The sequence below is a fragment of the Corapipo altera genome, unplaced genomic scaffold (genome assembly GCF_003945725.1).
Source record: "Corapipo altera isolate COAL_440 unplaced genomic scaffold, ASM394572v1 56, whole genome shotgun sequence".
Lineage (NCBI taxonomy): Eukaryota > Metazoa > Chordata > Aves > Passeriformes > Pipridae > Corapipo > Corapipo altera.
Genome location: NW_020884896.1, coordinates 11,595,124 through 11,614,907, shown reverse-complemented (window position 1 = coordinate 11,614,907; position 19,784 = coordinate 11,595,124). Strand labels below are relative to the sequence as shown.

Genomic DNA, 19,784 nt, shown 5'->3' with positions numbered 1-19,784 from the left:
TCCTTGTGCTCCTGACTGAAGAGTCCCCAGACCCGGGTCATCCCTTGCCATGTCTTGGGGTTGCCAAAGGACCCTGTTACCAGCACTTGGCTCAGCCCCTGGGGATGGTGCCTGGTCAGCAAAAGCATTGCCCACAATTCCAACTATATCACACACACACCTGCTTTTTATTGGTAGTTTAGCTCTGAGGATCGTGGTCACACAAGTGATTTAGATCTATTGCACAACCTCTGTCCAAAAGAAGTGCAATACATCTAAGTACTGAAGAAGACATTAACACAAAATATTTATGGACTAGAAATTAAATTGTCCTCAAAAATTCATGGGGAGTCATTTTAAGATCACTGACAGCACACACAAAGAAATTCATTATATAGAATGCTGAAGAGTCCATACCTGATACAAAGCAAGAGTGTGCCCGTATCTCTGGAGCGGCCCTTTGGATACAGGTACTACATTCCATATACTGCTTTCCAAATTGTAGCTAGAAGAGAAATAGAAGAGTAAACATTTTGCACCTGCAGAGAAATAGAGGGGTTTGTATGTTCAGACTAACTTCTGTTTGGCAGACTTGATCAGTCACTGTGTGTCTGACATGGTAGTTGGTTTGCAGCAGTAACATGATCACTTTTAACAGTGCACTAACTTGTGATAGTGTACAACATGTTAATCAAGCAAAACAGGAGTAGCTCTTTAAGGGACCCATCAACAGTTTCAGAAAATCGGAGTGTAATAAAAATCACCAGATTTATACGAAAGCTATGACACTGGGCTGCTAAGCCCACTGATATCAGATGCATAAAAAACACACCCCACTAAACTGCTCATGCCATGTATTTTCGCACTACTTTGAAGATTCATTGCTGAGCATCCTCTTAGCTATATGGTTAATTTCCATTACATTTTAATTAACAATTAATCCCTTAATGCACTAACACACAAAAAGATGGAAGAGAGGTAAAAAAATAAGTGACAGAAGTAGAAAAGAAAAACACCAAAGAAGTTGGGATTTGTTTTGGACGACTGCAAATGTATGGAAGAAAATAAGAGGTAGACAAAACCAGAAGTAAACATACCAATGAGCATATCCTAACACTTGTATTTACCCCATTTACGGCCTCTACATGTATACAAGTTACCATGCAAATCAGCTACACAATATTTACAGCTGCTTCAACTTTCTTTTCAAAAGAGGGTCAGATACATATATATACAAACTGTCATACATATAAAGAAGTGAAATACAGTTGACCTACCTAACCCGACTGGCAAGTCATCAACTGACTAAGTGCATGCACTAAATACAAGTCTCCTATAATCATAAATTAACTTGAATAATGCAGATAACATTCGAGATGTACTGTTTGAAAACATCTGCACATGGATTTCTCTCACTGTTCTACCACCTCAAACATTTATATGTTTGGTAGTTTTTCACAAAACTGAAGAAATTACACATTAGTATCACATACAGTTTGATGTCGCCCATATTTTCATTTTCTGTAATCATAAGAAAACTACAAGCAGAAAATAAGACCATTAAAAAAGAATCTAAAAACATATAAATCTTTCCATTAAATTACAAGATAGAAGTTGTCATCAGAAAGGATGTGACAAAGGAGAAATCACTTACTTCAACACCATTTGGAAGGAACTGTAGTTAAAAGTGTATCCACCAATCACCCACATAAACTTCCCGTGTAGGACGGCCTTGTGGGAAGCGCGGCCCACGGAAGGGCTGAATGGCTTCACGTTTGGGAGAATCCAGTAAGACTCCGTGGAAGGGACGTTCAGAGAACAATCTGGACCTGTTTTGTAAACAAATGTGCAATTTGTACAATCTGTTAGACAGGAACGTTAAAGCCAACAAAGCAGAAACAGGGGAGGCTTAATTACAGATGTCAGGATTGCTCATTCTGATAAAATATGGTATAGACTTTTATGTTTAACAGATGCTCAAGGAATAAATTGACAACAGGGGATGTCAGTCAATTTGAAAGCATTAGATTAGCTCAAATAATAACAATCCATTTCTGCGCCCTTCTAAGAAAACAGATTGTATGAGTCAAAAATGGAAAGAAAGGTGCAATATATCACATTTTTAGATGACTTATCGCTGAGGTCTAAAACTCGTAGCACAATATGCACTGTATGTTACCTCTGGAGGAAAACTATACTGTATTTGAACCAGACTAAGCTTATATCAAAGCAAATAACATAATAAATTAAGTTACAATATACATTGTATTAAATCTCAGAAGTAAAAATTTGCCCTTTGCCAATGCCATTCTGCCTTGTTTCTCAAGTGGAAAACACACTATAATGCACTTTATCAAAAGAAGTATTTGAATATTTAGATTTTATAACATTTTATAGATCATTCTACAAAGTCACCAAACACATAGCTATATGTTATTTTCAAATATATTTCAACCAATCATTTTTTGTTAAATAAGGAAAAGCCAGAAAAACGCATAGGTTTTTAGTTATAGGACAATTAAAATAATGAAGAGTAAAATTTTTTTTTAATTTGTTCTGATCTTTTCATCATTAGTTTATGCTCTAGATCTTGTTATTTAAAACCTGAATTTATACAGAATTTTGCTACAAAAAAAAAAAAAAGGAAGGCAACACATGCACTATTTGTCTCTTGTCTTGGTAGGCTTTATTTCTAGATGGGGAACACTGAATTTTTAGGACAACAGTGTGCTCCACTTTAAGCATTATCAATCATGGAATTGAGAGTTTTGCCATCAGTGATGGTATACTGGTGTTGTACAACACTTATGATCCTGAAAGAGGATGAACAGTGAGGAAAAATTGCTGCTAAAGGCAATTACTGGAGGGCACAGAGAATCAGATCAGCCTTTGAAGAACCACAGAACAATTCTACATAGTTAAATTGAAAACTAAGTAAGCTACATTTCAGGATCATCTTAGGGTAGTTCATGAAAGTATTACATCACCACTCAGCAAGGGTCAAAATAATAAGTCATGTCGGAATAGAGAATACTGTTACCTTACTGCATAAATCTGTGGTTTGTGTACCCTTAGAAAACTGTGTGTCCTACTGAAAGAGAGATTAGAGCTGGAGATTCTTTACAGCAGAGTAACAAGGATGTTCCAATTACAGAAGTCATCACATTCCTTCGAACTACTGACTTTTTCACTTAGAGAAAAAAGAAAATAAGTGACAAAGGGAGGGTGGATATGAAGAGTCCATAGTCTCTCTGAATATAAAGAACTAAGATTCATCAAATGCAGTTTGAAGAAGCCATGTTCAAAACAAACAAGAGGAGACAGTTCTTCATGCAAAAAGTATCAGATTTCCTTGGCAAAGATGCTGCCTGGCAAAGGATGCTCTGAATGCAAAGATTTACACTGTGTCAAGGAGAGACCAGACACACATTTAGAAGAGAGAGTTGCTGAAGTTTCTAAACAAGCTAAATAAGTAATGTACATCAAGTTCATATTTCTAAAACATATTATCTTGGAGGGAGTGGGGGTGCAAGTGAAGGGAGATTATATTTTCCAATGTTTATTATAATTTTTGGGGCAACTTGTTACAGTTACTTCTTATACACAAAAGCCAGGCATCCAGTCTGTACCTAACCAGCTGTCAGCTTTTCCTAGTTCACTGAGAAGAATGATGTCCACTTGTATCCAAATTACCTTCCACTCACTAAATGATGGAGACACTCAATTCCCACAGTTCATTATACCTTTTACTCAGAAAAGATTAATGGCATTTGAATGAGGTCTAATGAGAGTATGAACAATTCAGTATATTATTTCTTAAGCATTAATAATTAATACTGCAATAGAGCTGTAACCTCAGCAAAATTGCTATTTGGTAAACCACTGGAGGAAACACTTAATTTGAATCTAAAAGGGTTTTAAAATAAACAATTGATTAAGTATTCTTTGATCGGGGAAGAGCTTAAAAATGATGAAAACGGTGCCCCCAGTCAGAAAGCGAAGCCGCGTTTGCGTCTGTTGTTATCGCGACCCCGCACAGAGATGTCGCGGCCAACAGTGACCTCTGGTGGCCAACGACGAGCAAAGCAGCGCAACTCCTCGCACGCCAAGCGACGGGAATTTTCACTTCTGGAGACAGGGAGCGGCAAAAATCCGTACGGAAAATCCGATTACAGCGAGACGGCATTGACTGTAATAAATGAAGACGAGCAAAACCTTTTTATACTAAGTTAGCCACGCAAAAATCTCAACAATACTGCTAACCAGATCAGCGACGAAAGAATGTCACAGACAACTCTCTTCCAGCCTCAGGGCTTCCTTGCTGGTCAACACTGAACGATAGGAAAGGTGAGCTAGAAAGGAGAAACTATGTATCACAGAATTATAGAAAGGCCTGGGTTGGAAGGGACCTTAAAGATCCTCTAGTTCCAAGCCCCTGACTTAGGCAAAGATGACCCTATTACATATCAATCAGTACAAAAACTGAATATGTAGTTGCAAAAATGCAAAAAAAAATAGAATCATACTGGCTTTAACAAAACATCATTTAAAAAGCAAATGCTTTTGTGTGGCCATTGCTTTATAAAAACAAGGTAAATGTAGGACTTTTAAATATCACTTCTAGATTTTCCAACTTGAATACATATACCATTATTTCAGCATAAATACATTTTCTCTTCAGAAACATCCCATTCACTAAATACGTGCTTTTTGAGCAACAGAGAGCACTACAGCTGCAGAACAAAGATAATGAAAAATATGTTTTGTTATGTTCCATGCAAATATGATTTCTCTCCATTTACTTAAAATTGAATTTCTTTCTTATCTTCCCAGTGTGTCAGTCAAACCACTGGGAGAAAAAATAAAAGATTTAAAAACAGCAAACAACTTTATAAACCTGAATTGGAAGTCAATTATGTTATCCTCTAAGGTAGGAAAAAATTCTATAGGTTTAAAAAAGTGATTTATCCACACAACACATGAGAAAGAATCTAATTTCTATTTATTGAGAAGTTTCATGAAAAGCCAAAGTAACAATCTATTCCAGTAGCAGCGTAGAGTCATAAGATCAATTTCCACCTAATGACTAAACATCATCTACTGTCTTCAAACCTAATCTTTTCCTTTAGGATCATAGGAAGAAAATCCCAAAAGCATTGATGTGTTGAATATAAATTTCACAGTCATCTTTTTCATACAATCTAATCAAAGCAATTAAATAAAGTATTTGTTGTTTATTCTGTATTTGTTTGATGTTTGATCACGAGAATCATTGCTTCAACATAACTTTTCAACCGCAAATACAAGCCCAATATCACTTTTCTCCAGTACCCAATAAAATCTTTGCATGATAACGAATTTGAGATTATGAAAAAAATCTTTTTTTTTTAGATAAGAGAATATATATTAATATACTTTCAATAAAAATCTTATCAGAAGTTTTACCAAGCGGTATTTTAAGGGAACTTCCCAGTCTGATCATTTACGAGGTTCTCTGTCAGTCACACTCCCAGCACCAGAGACTTTCACTGCTGTGACTGGAGCCAGATAAATTCCCCAAGAGGTAAATCACCTTTCTTAAAGAAAAGTGGTATCAACTTTGTATTTTCATGTAGCTAGTATTTAAATGAGAATAAAATGTTGTTCTGGAATGGCTCACAGGCATTCTGATAGGAGGTGTATCTATGTATCTCTACGCTGCCACTGCACAACTCCGCAACATTCACACGGGATGTAATTATTTATCCCATCCTGCAAATACTCTTGTTTCAAAGGAGACTCAGTGTAGGCAGAGAGATCTTGCCTAGGTTTCCAGCTACCTGTGCCAGGACTCAGCCTCCTCCATGCATGAAACAGAAATCCAAATGCTCACAGACTGATGCAGTTGCTAAAATGCCATCCAGTTTCTTAGTCAGTCCCATTTGTTTCCTCAGTCAGGAAGGTGGATCAACCAAGAGAGATAGACCACAGGGAATCCACAGAGTCAGTCTGAGCAGTCAAGCCAAAGAGGTTGCACTGCTGCCATCAGTGTGTACTGCTCAAGGGTGCCCTTCAGCTGTTTGACTCCAGATCTCCCACTCAAGATCAACAAGGCAGGTACAGAGGAATAAGGCCTGATGTCACGGCAGTGTTTACTAACAGCACATTGCACAGAAAGTTTTCCTAGACTTTCATGACTGAGAACAAGTATGTTCTTTGATAGACTTTGCATGAGATTTGTCATCTTAAACAAAAATGTGCTTTGCTTCTTACTCTCGAAAAGAAGCAGAGCTTTTCAGATTAGCAGTAGCTGACAATACCCATTGGATTAGACATTTTGAGACTCCATGCTAATGGCAGCAGGATATCTAGTTCTAAAGTCTCTGCTAACTTCTAGAAAACTTCAGAATTCTAAGTCAAAAGCCTCCTTCCAGTTTTCCAATGATGTTCTGATGGCTAGTTTATCCCAATTTCTCTTCTACCAGTGTTGATATCACTGAACTCAAAGAGCTGGTCTGTCTATACACCCCACAAATGTTTATAAACAGCAACATTCCTCCCTCCTAGCCTTCATTTTACTAGTTTAAGCAAAGCATGCTCTGTTAGTACCTTCCATAGCCTTGGCTATCCTAATGGTTCTCCAAGTCTATTTGTATTCATAAAATTGTAGTAATAAAATGAAGTATACTAGTAATGCTTTCATATCTTTAACTCAAGTTTCCTACTAGTGCACTTGACACTTTACAGTCTATAGTTTGTAGAGTATATAAAATTAATAATATTCATTAATTCATGTTCTAATTGAGATAGAAAGGCAAGTTTTCTCCCATGTCACCTTCCACACTTCAATCCAAGATTATAAAGCAACTTCTTAATGCTCTTAGTCTCTAAATGTATTAATTTACAATTATACTGAAGTAATTACACATTACTCAAAGCCTTTTTTACAAGATATTCTGGTCCTCCTTCAAACTTAAAGTAACTTCCACCTTTGTATTACCAGATTTCTTTAGCAGTCTTATAAGTATGTAACAATATCAGCCCCAAGATCAGATCTTAAGCAGTACTGATATCTTTCCATCCTAAGTCACTTGTTCAGCACACCCACTCACATTTCATGATTAAGAAGCTGAGTTCCTTTTACTGTTTCCTTGTATATTCCATGCCTTCTTCAGTTTCAATGATTTCCTGTCATCAAATGCTGAGGTTCAGAAAATCTATTGCAATTTCTTGTCCCTTTACTTACAGACTATTTTAGCATAAACTACATTGATAAATCCACAATTCAACTGTTTCACTATTCAATCACAGCATACCTTTAATTGCTTCCTTTCTCAAGTTATAATCCAGAACTTTAGACACTTCCGAAATCAAGCTTACAAGTCTTTAGCTGCATGAATCACTTTCTTCCTCATCTTAAATGAAGGTGCTACAGATCATGAACAAAATTTAGTATTCCCCCTTATCAGGGAAATCAGCACTATCTATCTCCTTCTTGTGTTCAGAACAAAGTACTGCATGGAATCATTAATTTAATCAAGTGTTTGCATGTTCTGTCTTACTACATTTAAGTGTATGCATTTTAAATAAATATTTAGAAGGTCATAGATTTATTTTTAATGGATTACATTTTTCATTAAAACTCACAAATAGCAGGGGACTCCCTTCCTAAATCTCAGAATAACTAGACATGCAGAGCATTATCAACCAATTTAATGCAGCCACTTATTGAAACAAAACAGGTAAGTTCTGCTAAACTTGCTTTCACTAATTGTCAAATGACAACATAAAGGTATTTAAAACTGAAGTTAGCTTTTCGTTTACCTGTGATGTTCATTCTCTTGCAATAAGGATACTTGATTTTTCTCACATAATTATCAGACACTAAATTTCTAATTACCATAGCTATATTTTGTTTACAAATTGCACAGCCCTCAAGGATGCTTTACAAATTGTTAAATTCCATATGAAAATAAAATGGAAGACAAATTTCTAGTACATATGAAATAATCATGCATTATAAGTCTATTCCTTCCTACTAATTCTATATATGCAACATCTCCTTAGACAACTCTCATTGGATTTTAACTTAAAATTGTGGGAGGAAAGGACTCCTTGGGGTTTTGATTTTATGTGCATATATAGTATAGATGCACATATATATAAGGACATCTCCCAGACTGTAAAACTGCAGTTTCTCTTGACTGAATTCGTACTTGGCCAAGAGACATCCTGAAAAGTAAAACTGAGACAAAGGGGGCATTACCATGGGGCATTACCATGGGGCAGAACAGTTATGAGACACCTGCCTTTACTGTCTTTTTCCTTCCAAAAACAGGTCTGTCTAAAGCCAATGTTATATCACAGGTCCTCTTCTCTGAAACTAGACACTTGTTTGCTTTCTGGCCAAGAACATCCAGGCACAACAGGTCAAAACCTCAGATTTCAGACCTCTAAGCATTTGGCACAAGCTCTTTCCAGTGCTACATTTCAACTGCAGTTGCCTGAGCTCGCATCTCAAACCTTCTCCATTCTGGTTTCAATAAACCAGATAAACCAGCACCACAGAAGCACAGCTTTGCTAAATCTAGCACTGAGGAATAAGGCAGGTCAAACAAGGGAGTATGACTTCAAAGTTTTCCACTGATGCAATGGGAACAAACTCAACTCTAGTTAGTCCTTTCAGGATAACCTAAGTTGTGCATTGACACACATCGACATAGTAATTCTGGCTATACTCAAATGTTGTTAGAATAAATGCTACAGTAATAAGCAAGGCAAAATACTGATTTTACACTGCAGTAGTCATAGCTCCTTTTATACTTTCACTGTTTACTCTTCCCCTTACATAAAGGTTCATTTTTCCCAAGAGAGATGTTATAAAACTCAAGCTGCCTGAATTGCTAATGGACTTATTTCAAAGTTAATTAGTTTAATTTCAGAATCTGGTCTGCTACATCTCTATCTGCTAGGAGCAGATCTGTAGGGAGAATCAACTAACTATACATGTTCCAGAATTGTTATTGGTGTTTTAACTTTGCAGCAGGGCCGAATGACCGTTTATAGGTGGTGTGCATTATGTGCAACCCTAGAGCTCATCTTCTGGTGCAGTTTCTTCTAAAAGGAAGGCAGTTCCTCTGTTTTCAAGCAATCTCACAATGCAATCCAACACACAATATGCAAAAAGGATCAGATTTGCTTTGAAGGTACCCTACTCATGCTCTTAAAGACTAATGTAAACACACCCTGTAACTCCTCCAGAGCAGACTCCCCTTTTTCTTGCAGTACTGATGTTCAGTGATCAAAGTATCAAGAAAGTTTCTCTTAAATTTAAGAGAGTTTTGAACTCTATTTTTTATCTTTTTATACCCAGTAGTTAGTAACATTTTCAGCATGTTCAAAGATAGTCCACTTAACTCTCTAAAAAATGTGGAACTGTACACAATCCTTTCAGTTATTCTGAATTTTTACACCTGTGACAGAAGTTTTAACTGTTTGGAAATCTCTGTGCTCCTTTACAGCCTAGACAATGTAAGACACAGTGTTCCCAGTATCAAAGAGAATTTGCTGGCTGTGAATACATTCAGCAGAAGCATCGTTCTATAAACTTCTTAAATAGGTCTACTAGTGCAAGAGCCACCACTTTTGTCTCGGTGGAGTCCTCATTTCTCTTTTACCTGCGCCTAGCAAAGAAAAAGAGATCAAGTGAGCAGTTAAAAGGCATGGGTTTTTTCCTCCCTGAATTACATCCAAGCCTGTAACTGCAGGCATCAACACATTCTGCTATATAATACAGATAAATTAGCCAGTAATGGGACAGTGTAATAAGATGTAATAATCATAAAGGAATCACTCTTTAGCAAAAACTTCAGCCTCCCTTACATTGCCTGAATAGTTTAAATTAACCAGATTTCACATAAATATTAAATTTTCTTCCTGTATGAGACCAACCATCTCAGAAACATTTAACATTACTAGTAGTATTTAAAAACTGCTTTCATTTAAAAAGACCCACTACATTTAACAAGTACATTTTTTGCTAAATGCAATGTCTGATAAAAATAAAAAAAAAATTACATAAATTATTTGCTTTCCAAATCTAAAAGTTATTATTGTCATGCCTTTATTCTATATTGGTATGACTAACAACCAGCTGCAAGTATTTACAAGATCCTTGTATTACATTCCACAAAATCCATCTAGTAGTCAGATGATCCTAATTTTCACTCAAATAATTTTTCTATCCGCAAAAATACAGTGTTTTCTTTTCTCAGAATACTTCTTTTAAACATTAAATATTCTTCAGAGCTGCTCCTTCCACAATATCCACAAGATGTCACCATTGTAAAAGAAGGAAACGCCATGTTGTAAAAGGAAATTTCAGAGTTTATGTTCTGAACCACAGATTTTAATTATTATACTTCCCAATCAATTCAGTTCAATGATTTGTTGTTATATGATATAGGCACTAAACGTATTCAACAAAAAAACGGGAATAAAAAACAAAACATAAAACTGTTTTCAAAATCAGAGAGAACAAGACCCTCTAGTCACTGAGTTTGAATTACTAAACAAGGAAAAATTTGTCAGACAGCAAGACCATTAAAATAAGTAGAGAAATTTATGATTCCAGCAGTACAAATTACTTACACAGAAGATACTATCAGTGTAGAAACTCTAGAAAATGTAAATGCAAATAAATAAAGAAATAGACTTGAGAAGCAAGTAGTCTCCCAGAGAGCTCAAGCAAAGTCTGGTATTATTTTTTATTTAGTAAGGAAATACAATTATGTAGTCAAGCCAGGTCATCTGTGACAGAATAAAAAAGAAAAATAATTTAAATCTATATAGGTTCAGTGAAAATCCAAGGAACAATGAAGGAAATTATATCATCCTGTGCACTGTAGGAAAGATTGAGAAGCCAGTATGTACAGAAATGCTAAGTGAAAGGAAGGTGTTAACAGAGGAAGTTAGACTTTTAATTTTATTTAGTGCTCAAAGCTTCTAAGGAAGTTTTTAGCACTGTAACTGAAGGCATAGACTAAAAATAATTTCCAAAGATTTGTGACATTTCCCCATTTGAACACAGGGGTCTGAAATTGCAAGGAATCTATGCACAGTTAAAAGGATGATATTCTTGCTACAAATTCTATTCAGAACTTCCTTACAGAGATCAAGCTTTCAGGATCTTTCTGTGTGTTACAATCCTGGTGCGTTCTAAAGGACTCAGTAACAAGTCTACACTATTTCCATTCAATGACCATACAGCTAAACCACTTCCCTTCTGTGGGTGCACTGACTGCCTTTTAATGAACAACTCATTAATTATTAAGAAGAGAAATGTATTAGATCTTATCGTGTCTTTGGAGTAATAGGTGTGACAGTTAATAGTAGTAAAAAAGTCATTTCCTTTGACAGGCAAAAAGAAACAGTAATAAAACAGAAGTAGAGGCAGGAAGTCATAGGAAGAGGGCATATCAGATAAGTAATCTAGAGGTATTTTAGTGTTTCTGTTAAGAGAAGAATGGCAATTTCAATTCATAGCAAGTTAATCCAATTGAGACTTGTAAGAGAAGTGGTAAAGGATGAAAACAAAATTCATAAACATCTAGCATAATTATAGTCAGTGAATTAAACATTTAGGATCTTAAATAATTTATCTGTAATGAGAAACAATTATTTATGGTACTGGGACTAAACTACAGCATATGCTTAAAGTACATCTATTAGTCCACAGTACATGTCCACACATAACTCTTGTACTGTTATAAAAAAGCAGTTTACCCTCCTTTTTCATTGAGAGGATCATACAAATAATACCCAACCAAAAACCAGACAGTGGATACTCACGTCAGAAAGCACTAAAAATGTGATGAGATGATATGACATTAAAAGAGGGGGGAATAAAATCAAATCTATCTAGACATTTAAAAAACAAAATAGAAAATTAGGCTGTGGAGGAATTTAGTCTTCAGAAGTGCTCACAACTCTCCAATAATTATTGTCATTATTTTTTTCAAATTAATGATCCAAAAAGAAAAATGCCCAACACAAGAAACTCCAGGTCACATATTTCTGCTGTACCTTCAGACAGAAAATATCAAAGCTGTGAGCCTCTTATGGTGTTAAATTATCCATATCTATATCCACACGAAAATTTATTCCAGAAACTAGTATTTCATCTGTGTTCATTATTTAGAGAGGCCAATGTGTACTACATAGGATGCATTAAAAGTAGATTTTTTAATAGATTGACTTGATTCCACATAACAAAACCTTACCTTGCCAGCTATCATTGCAAACACACAGCTTCTCTCCTGTCAAATCACAGTACCCATGATCTGGACTGCCACAGTTGGCTTTACAATATGGAATATCACAGGCTTCTCCTTTCCAATACTTGTCACACTCACAGTATACCCGGCTTGGTACAGACACACTGGTTGTACACTTCCCATGTTCTGAGCAGTTATTAGGACAGGAATTAATTCTGGGGAGAAAAAAAAAAGTAAAATAAAAGAAATGACGAATCAAGAGCTGATGACAGTGGTTTTACCTGACAGTACTCCAACAACATTTGCTAGATAAAGTATTTTTTGCCATGAAAAATTTATATTTTCTGATAAAACACAAGTCTAATGGTGATTTTACAGGCAAATGAGTTCAAAAGGTGTTTATCCGGGCTTACATACAGAGTCTGTGATGCAGCCAGGGTCACAAATATCTTGCACTGTAACAAGTATTGACATTAAGCAGGAGACAGGCCCTGCCTGAGCAGATCACCACCTATTTTTTTTGCTCTGTTCCAGTATCAGCACTCTAATCAGTCCTTTCAAATGCTTATTATCTCTAGGAACAAGCCCACTGGAAGTGACTGAGCTTAAACTCTCCACCACAGGCTTAAATTTAAAGGGTTTTTCTGAGTAGCTTTGTTCCGTACTATAAAACAGATGTCTAACATCTGAGGGGAATAAAACAGGAAAAACAATGTAAGGAAAAATACAAGATGCAAGGCTAATATCCAAAAACTACCTACAGGTCGCACTTCATGCTTTGAAGCATTAATAATAGAGCCACCTTAACTCTGCCTCCTTAACTCTGCAGTCAGAGTTGCAAAACCAAGAAAGCTTAGGCTGAAAGAAATCTGTGACTATTATGGGAACTAGTGTTTCTGTGATACACCCTACCAAACACTGAGATCACAGGCAACTGGACTGCAAAATTAAGCAAAGTGGTTCCAGAAATGCAAGCAACTCCTTGGAGATGAGGGGAGATGGAGGATGTTGGAAGTATGTGGGTTCAAGAGATTCCATGAACAGAGTCCCAGGTGGTATGTGCCTGCTGAAGTCCAAAAAGGATTTGAAACCTTTTTTGATGACTCATAGCAAAGGGTTGGGTTGAAACTCAGAATAAATTGTTATTGCATAAAAACTGCTGATGATAACACAAACAACTCCCTGTAGATGTGAGATGGATACTGGTCATAGCCTTCCTCGCTCTTTCTGAATGAAGAAAGGACTGTTAAAAGTTAGCAAACAATTATTTGAGGCTGGTCTTTGACAAAATGTAGTCGTGGTAGGACTGTCAGCAGACATGTTTTTGTTTTCTAGACACTCATATCTCAAAAAACTGACTCTGTTAGACTACTAAAATAGAAAATCCCACATCTGAACTGCAAACATCCTGGGCTTTTGCCTGGTAACACACATGACATTAAAATCATTTATGGCATTAACTGCTGCACGTTACAGCTGCGAGGAACCTCTCCCCCCACTTCACAGGGAGACTGTTCTGCAGGGAGATGAACGGTTCAGTTTTTCCAGCACTCTGAAAGTAGACAAATTCCCACTCCAAGAGGTTAATTAAGGATTCAAATGAAATGAGAAAAACTGGATCAGCAGAATTGGAACCAAGACGTCTGAATTCAAGGAACACAAAATTTACTCAGACTGTTCTGGAGTAACTACTGTTGTTTGCAACTGGCATGGCACTTTAAATCACAGATTTTGTGCTTCTGTCTTTCCCAAAATAAAGGAATATAAGCAGTACATCAAGACGAAGTGGAAAATCAACAAAGGATAAGGGTAACAGAAGCAGAGTGCAATAGATCAGTAAAAGAAACAAAATTAATGCAGCCATAAAAAGTAATTGTAGGTACTTCCTTATCATAAAAATCATTACTGTTGGCTTATTAAAAAATATATATTTTAAAAGTATCCATTGCAATAGAAGAAACACGAGATCAGAGTACATAAAATTTCATGAGTTATATATGTAATGGAATTAAAAACTGGCAGGTTTTTTCATTTATTTTAAATCTTCCCAAAAAATTAGGCAATGATATGCAGCATGCACCACATTACCAAGTAACGAAAGAATGCAGAGCACATACTCTCATTCCTTAAGAATGCCATGTCATATTGCCATTTGCTCCCAAGACAAATAAAAAAAAGTGCAATAAAAGCTTCAGGGATAACTGAAAAATGTACCTAATTACAGTAGAGAAGTCTGCCAGGTGATTGCATTTTACTGATATAAACAGACAAAAATTAAAAATACTCAGTCTTCTAGACTGCCATTTCCAATGCAATATATTTAGTGACGTTTCCTAAACTCTGAATAGCCATTTATTATCTGGTCAAAGGTAGGCAAGCTGCAAATTACAGGAACAATTTTTCCATAGACAATTTAACAAGTACCTCTGCCAAGAGCAAAGCTATGGTCAGAAGCACAAATAGGAATTTTAAATTAATAAAGAATATGAAAAAATATTACATGTACTTCCACATAAGAAATGTAGTGCTGGCCACCACATCCCAGTAACTGGTATTTCAGAATCTGAAAGAATTGAGAGAAAGGAACAGGTATATCTTCAATCATGGAAAAACTACCACATAAAAAAACAGGTCCAAGAGGACCAAGCAATCCCCTCTTGACCTAAAGCATCCAGCATGAAGAGTGTTGCATTAAGTGTCACAAGCATGTCCCTGTCATGGTTTGAGAACCCCAAAATCCAATTCCCTAGTCCAAACCCTCTCTCACATCTTAAGTCAGTGTGAGATGGTTTTTCCAGACACCACACGAGACTCAAAATGGGGGAAAGGGAATATATATTACAATGACTGTACAAATAAATACTACAATACATTTTATACAATCTTAGCTATCTCTACTATGACATAAGTATTTACAGTGGATCAAATCTCTTCTCCCCTCCAAATAAAAGTCCAGGAGGGAAGAAGGAAAAGCTCCCTTTTCACTCTCAGAGCAGCAGTGTCTTTAAGGTAGCAGGTTCTCTTCTTCTATGCAGCAGCTGTAACTGGATTGCTGTAGCTGGATCTTTTTTCAATACACACAAGGGGGTCTCCAAGCCCCTCGGCCCGTCGTCTCCAAGCGAGGGTCTTCTCTTCCGTGGGCTGCGTAGCAGGGACAAAACTCGCGTCACCACGTCATATCATGGGGCGTAAGACCCCCATGAAGGTCCCTTCCTCAGGGGATTCACCCCTGAGTCAGAACATCTTGGGCAGCTTTCAGTTGAAGGCCTTTGCCTCAAGAGTTCTACCAGATCTCCTGTGCTCTGTCTCAGGCTGCCAGTTTGGCAGCAGCAGCGAGGGGGGGCCAAGGTCACCCCCTCTGCATTCCTTTAATCGTCCTGGTCCAGCTTTCCAGGATGCCTGAGCTTTTCAGTTCTTTTCTGCAGTGCATGTTGCACTTCACCCCTCCCTTCTAGGAAGTGAGGGGTCTCCAAGGAGTTTGGGGTCCTTTGGTTCAGTTCTTATCCCAAAAACTCTGTCTGTAGAGCTTAGGTCTGCTCTCTCTGCTGCTGGCTCTCTTTCTCTCGGACAGCTCTGTGTCTTCCTTGGCTGCATGTTTGTTGCTGCTTCTTCAGTTATCTCTTGGCTCTTAGTCACAATCTCTGGACGCTGCTGCTGCTCTGTCTCTGCTCACTCACAGTGGAGAAAACTTCTTTAGTTTTCAGCTACAGGTACTTAGCCCAGCCTTATGCTGTTCCAAGTCCCTGCAGCACCCCCAGCCGGGGGCTGGGGGGCCAGAGCCCCCCAGGGGGCTCCTGCCCTCACTCCTCGTGGCTTTACAACATGGCTACCTCTCTAACAACAACTACAACCTCTCTTCTCTTCTGTTCTGCTTGTGATATGTTTATATTTTGCAAAAGCGCTCATTGGATAAAACCTCAAAACTTCAAGGGTCACCACCCCCTGGGGTTTTACCATTTCATAACTGCAGGGGGGAAAACTGTTTCCCTCCACCACAGTCCCAAATGAGAGAGCAATTGAGATCAACAGAGGGTACATAAAGAAGGAAGAGGCTCAGATCCATTGGATGCATCTTTAGAACTGCTGACACAGAAAAGGAGACCGAAATAAAGCACAGTTAGATCAGATTAGACTCTGCCATCAGAGGAATTAAAAGACAGAGCAGATAAGAACTGTGAAGGCAGAATGCAAACTGAGATTGAAAATAGGAAGGGAAAGTACCTGAGAAGTAGAGAAGAAATGGAATAAAATCTTTGTGGCTGGCACAAAAGCCAAAGTAGAATTTCAGTGGTTTCATAAGCCACAGAAGTATATTCAGCAAGAAAAATCCCGATCCTAGTTCAAGAGAAGGGAATTGACATGACAGCAGATATAATCTCCCTTCTATTCCATATGACAACTACATGTGTTGGATAAACACTGGAAGAGATACATTTTAGTTCCATATGGCATAGGAAAAACATACTCTTGGAATGGCCATGTGGTTTCACTCTAAACAATATACTCTATCTCTGAGATTTTTTTCCCCCTAACTTGTACCTTAATCACTTATTACAACCCTGGCTCTCTGGTTTCAGAAACACACCACTAAGTATAACCATTATGCCATTGAAAAAAACAAAAGTCATTACATATTAAAAAAATACTTACGAATAAAAAATGTTAAATCCCGTTAGGTTATAAGCGGCATCACTAAAAAAGTGGAGCAATGCATAGCCAGATGTAGTAACTACTTCAGGAACAGTTTCATTTCCACGCACTTCAGGGACTATTAGACCACTGGAAAAGAAAATGGGAAAAATGCTTATAAGTAATCCTTGGGAGAGAAGGGGGGGCAGGAAGGAAGGAGGGAATTAGCTATTCTGGTGGTTAACTATATAAGCAAGATGGTGCCTAAATATAATTTGAGAACTTCTTTTAAAAAAACAAATCATAAAATGCATATAAAACTTGTCCATGGTAAGGTAGGGGTTTCCAGGAAAAATGCCAGTGTATAAGCATTAACACTCCATGCAATGTTAGCAGTAAGTACAAGTCACAAAATGGATTTATGCTCTGATCACCTAACCAAAGGCTTTGGAATTCATCCTAATACAACTTTACATACATGTTCCCATATTATTAATAAAAGAAAGCAAGCTAGTTAATATATTAGAGCCTCTAATGTTATTTTTTCCCCAGTAACTAAAAATGTTCATACTTGGACGAAAAGATTCATAAATACACTCACCTAAATACAGCTATTAAAGGTGCATATATCGAGTCTCCATCATATACATACATATGGTCCCAACTACATTCTGTGGCAAAGTGATTAAATCTTAATCTTAGTATCGCATTTGGGCTGAAAAAAAATAGAACATTGATGTAAAACATTATTTACAGAATTATTGAGCTCATAAGATAAACAACTTACAGTAAAATTGATCATGCCAGCATAACTCTATTAAAACGTTTTGAGTAATAATAATAACCAACCATTTCAAGGTGTTAAATAACAAAAGTCAGGGCAAGCAAATATTTCACTTTATCTTAAAAAAAACAAAAATAACATATTCAGTCTAAGTCTAATAATCCCTAAAGTTAATAAGAGACTTAAATTCACCAGATTTTATTAGTATTCAGAACTACAAATTTAGAGCAATTAAAATATCTTATTTTAATATACTAGCTTTACTTTACAATATCAGGACTACGAAGTTTAAAGAATCTTTCAAGAAAAAGAAAAAATCACCTACACATCCTCATTCCAGTATTCTACTAGTTATTGAAAATCTTAAAACACAAATCTAAAATAGCAAGTAATATTAGTGCAAGTGCCTGCCTCCGCCCTCTCCCAACACCTGGGAGTCAAATTTCACTAATTTTTGGCTGAGATCCAGATGGATCTGTAAACTTTCTGAAAGAAGACTTCTCATGTATTGCAAAATTACCGATACATATTCCATGAAACATAATGATTATTTTCTTTTATGTCTCCCCGCTTCTGACAGGCTTGAGTGCAATTTGTCAGTTTGGAAAACGTGGGGGTTTTGTGACAGGTCCTTTGAGAGAACTCTCTGCTCATTTTTTGAGACAGAATATTTTATATACATGACTTCCTTGTATGTTGACATTTTGCACGGTGTTACTGGGTTGCTTTACTCTCTCACATACTGTGCAGTACATTGTGTCCTCCAGTTGCCCACACTATCTGTGGTGAAGAGGAGAAACGGAGTGAAGACCAGCTCCAAAGCAGAGTTTGCCTGTGCTCCTGAGGCATGTTTACACTTTAGCATGGTGTAGTGCAGTGCAAACATTCCTGAGCCAGTTTGGGTAAAAAGAGAAGCCTAGCTAGGGCAGAAAGATATTCAGCTACAGCCTGGTCACCTAGAAATTGAAGCTTCTATTTAAATAATTTTGCAAATTATCCATAACTTCATTGTGTTTAAATTATTATCTGCATATGAGCAGAACAAAACTAGATCAGATACTAGATCACTTTTACCTTTTCTGATACCTTTACTGAACTATTACCTTTGTTTTTTTACTTTACTTTTACCTTAGATATCTGCTACAGAGCAGATATCTATGGTAATTGAGATTATGACAACACAGAAATACAGAACAGGTTAATTTTCTTCCAGAATGTTAGTAGAATTCAGAATTAGAGTCAGCAAAAGCCTGACCCATATCCAGAGGGGGAAGAGTCCCACTGAGATGCAACCAGTTTGTGCTTTTAACAGTTAGCCGTACTAATGCATGTGTCTCATTATTTCTTTGGGTATGTCTGTGTGTTTCTGCTCTGCACAAACTGAAAAATTAGAAACAGATGAGACATCTAAACTGTGGGCACAAAATTGTTTTGAAATTAAGTACATGAGGAATACTAGAATGTCAAAGAAAATACTTTATAGAAGCACTAACTTTCGAGCAACATGTAACTGAATAAGCGTTCTGTACTTGAGACCATTCCTGATTTATCACTGATATGAGTTAAATAAGATTAGTAAGATAACGAGTGAAATAATGGGATTCTGTAACCACATGTAGAACTTATGTAAAGGCAATCAAACATGCAACAAATTTATCATTGGGTTTTGAGAGCTTGCAGCACTGGCCAAATTCCAACGTCAGCCTAACTTTTGCCAGCAATTTGAATGGAAATGGAATTTGGCCAACTCTGAGGAATCCTGAAAATCATACTTCTTTTATTTTTATTTTTTTTAATTCTTTATGACATTTAAACAAGAACAAAACAAACAAACTAAAGACCAAAACTGTTTATATTGTATCCACATGCAGTTTTTAACTTCAGGAGTTCTTTCAACCTCTAGAATACACAGTACCAAATTGTTAGAAAATTTGAATTATATAAATAAATACTTACTATCCTTCAATTAACCATGTACATTTAGTTTTATATTTATAATTTACGGGTCCATCTGTTAAATATCCAGAAGGTTCTGTTAACCTACAAGAGGAAAAAACAGTGCTGTAATAAACTGGAGACAACACATCAGAACGTGCATTATAGACATGCCAACAGAATCTTTCTGGATGGAAAGAAAA

General features: G+C 36.7%; 1 protein-coding gene across 7 annotated transcripts in view; it reads right to left on the bottom strand.

Moving 5' to 3' along the window:
* ATRNL1 (attractin like 1) overlaps window positions 1-19,784 on the bottom strand; it is a 529,120-nt gene that overhangs the window by 412,337 nt on the left and 96,999 nt on the right. For all 7 annotated transcript variants that reach the window (XM_027647923.1, XM_027647924.1, XM_027647920.1 and 4 more), the window contains 6 exons: window positions 19,603-19,686; window positions 17,464-17,577; window positions 16,884-17,012; window positions 12,240-12,448; window positions 1,634-1,808; window positions 397-484 (listed from right to left, as the gene is read on the bottom strand). In XM_027647923.1, coding sequence (XP_027503724.1) covers window positions 397-484; window positions 1,634-1,808; window positions 12,240-12,448; window positions 16,884-17,012; window positions 17,464-17,516 — 654 coding nt within the window. In that variant the 5' untranslated portion in view covers window positions 17,517-17,577; window positions 19,603-19,686. The remainder of the gene's footprint in view (window positions 1-396; window positions 485-1,633; window positions 1,809-12,239; window positions 12,449-16,883; window positions 17,013-17,463; window positions 17,578-19,602; window positions 19,687-19,784) is intronic.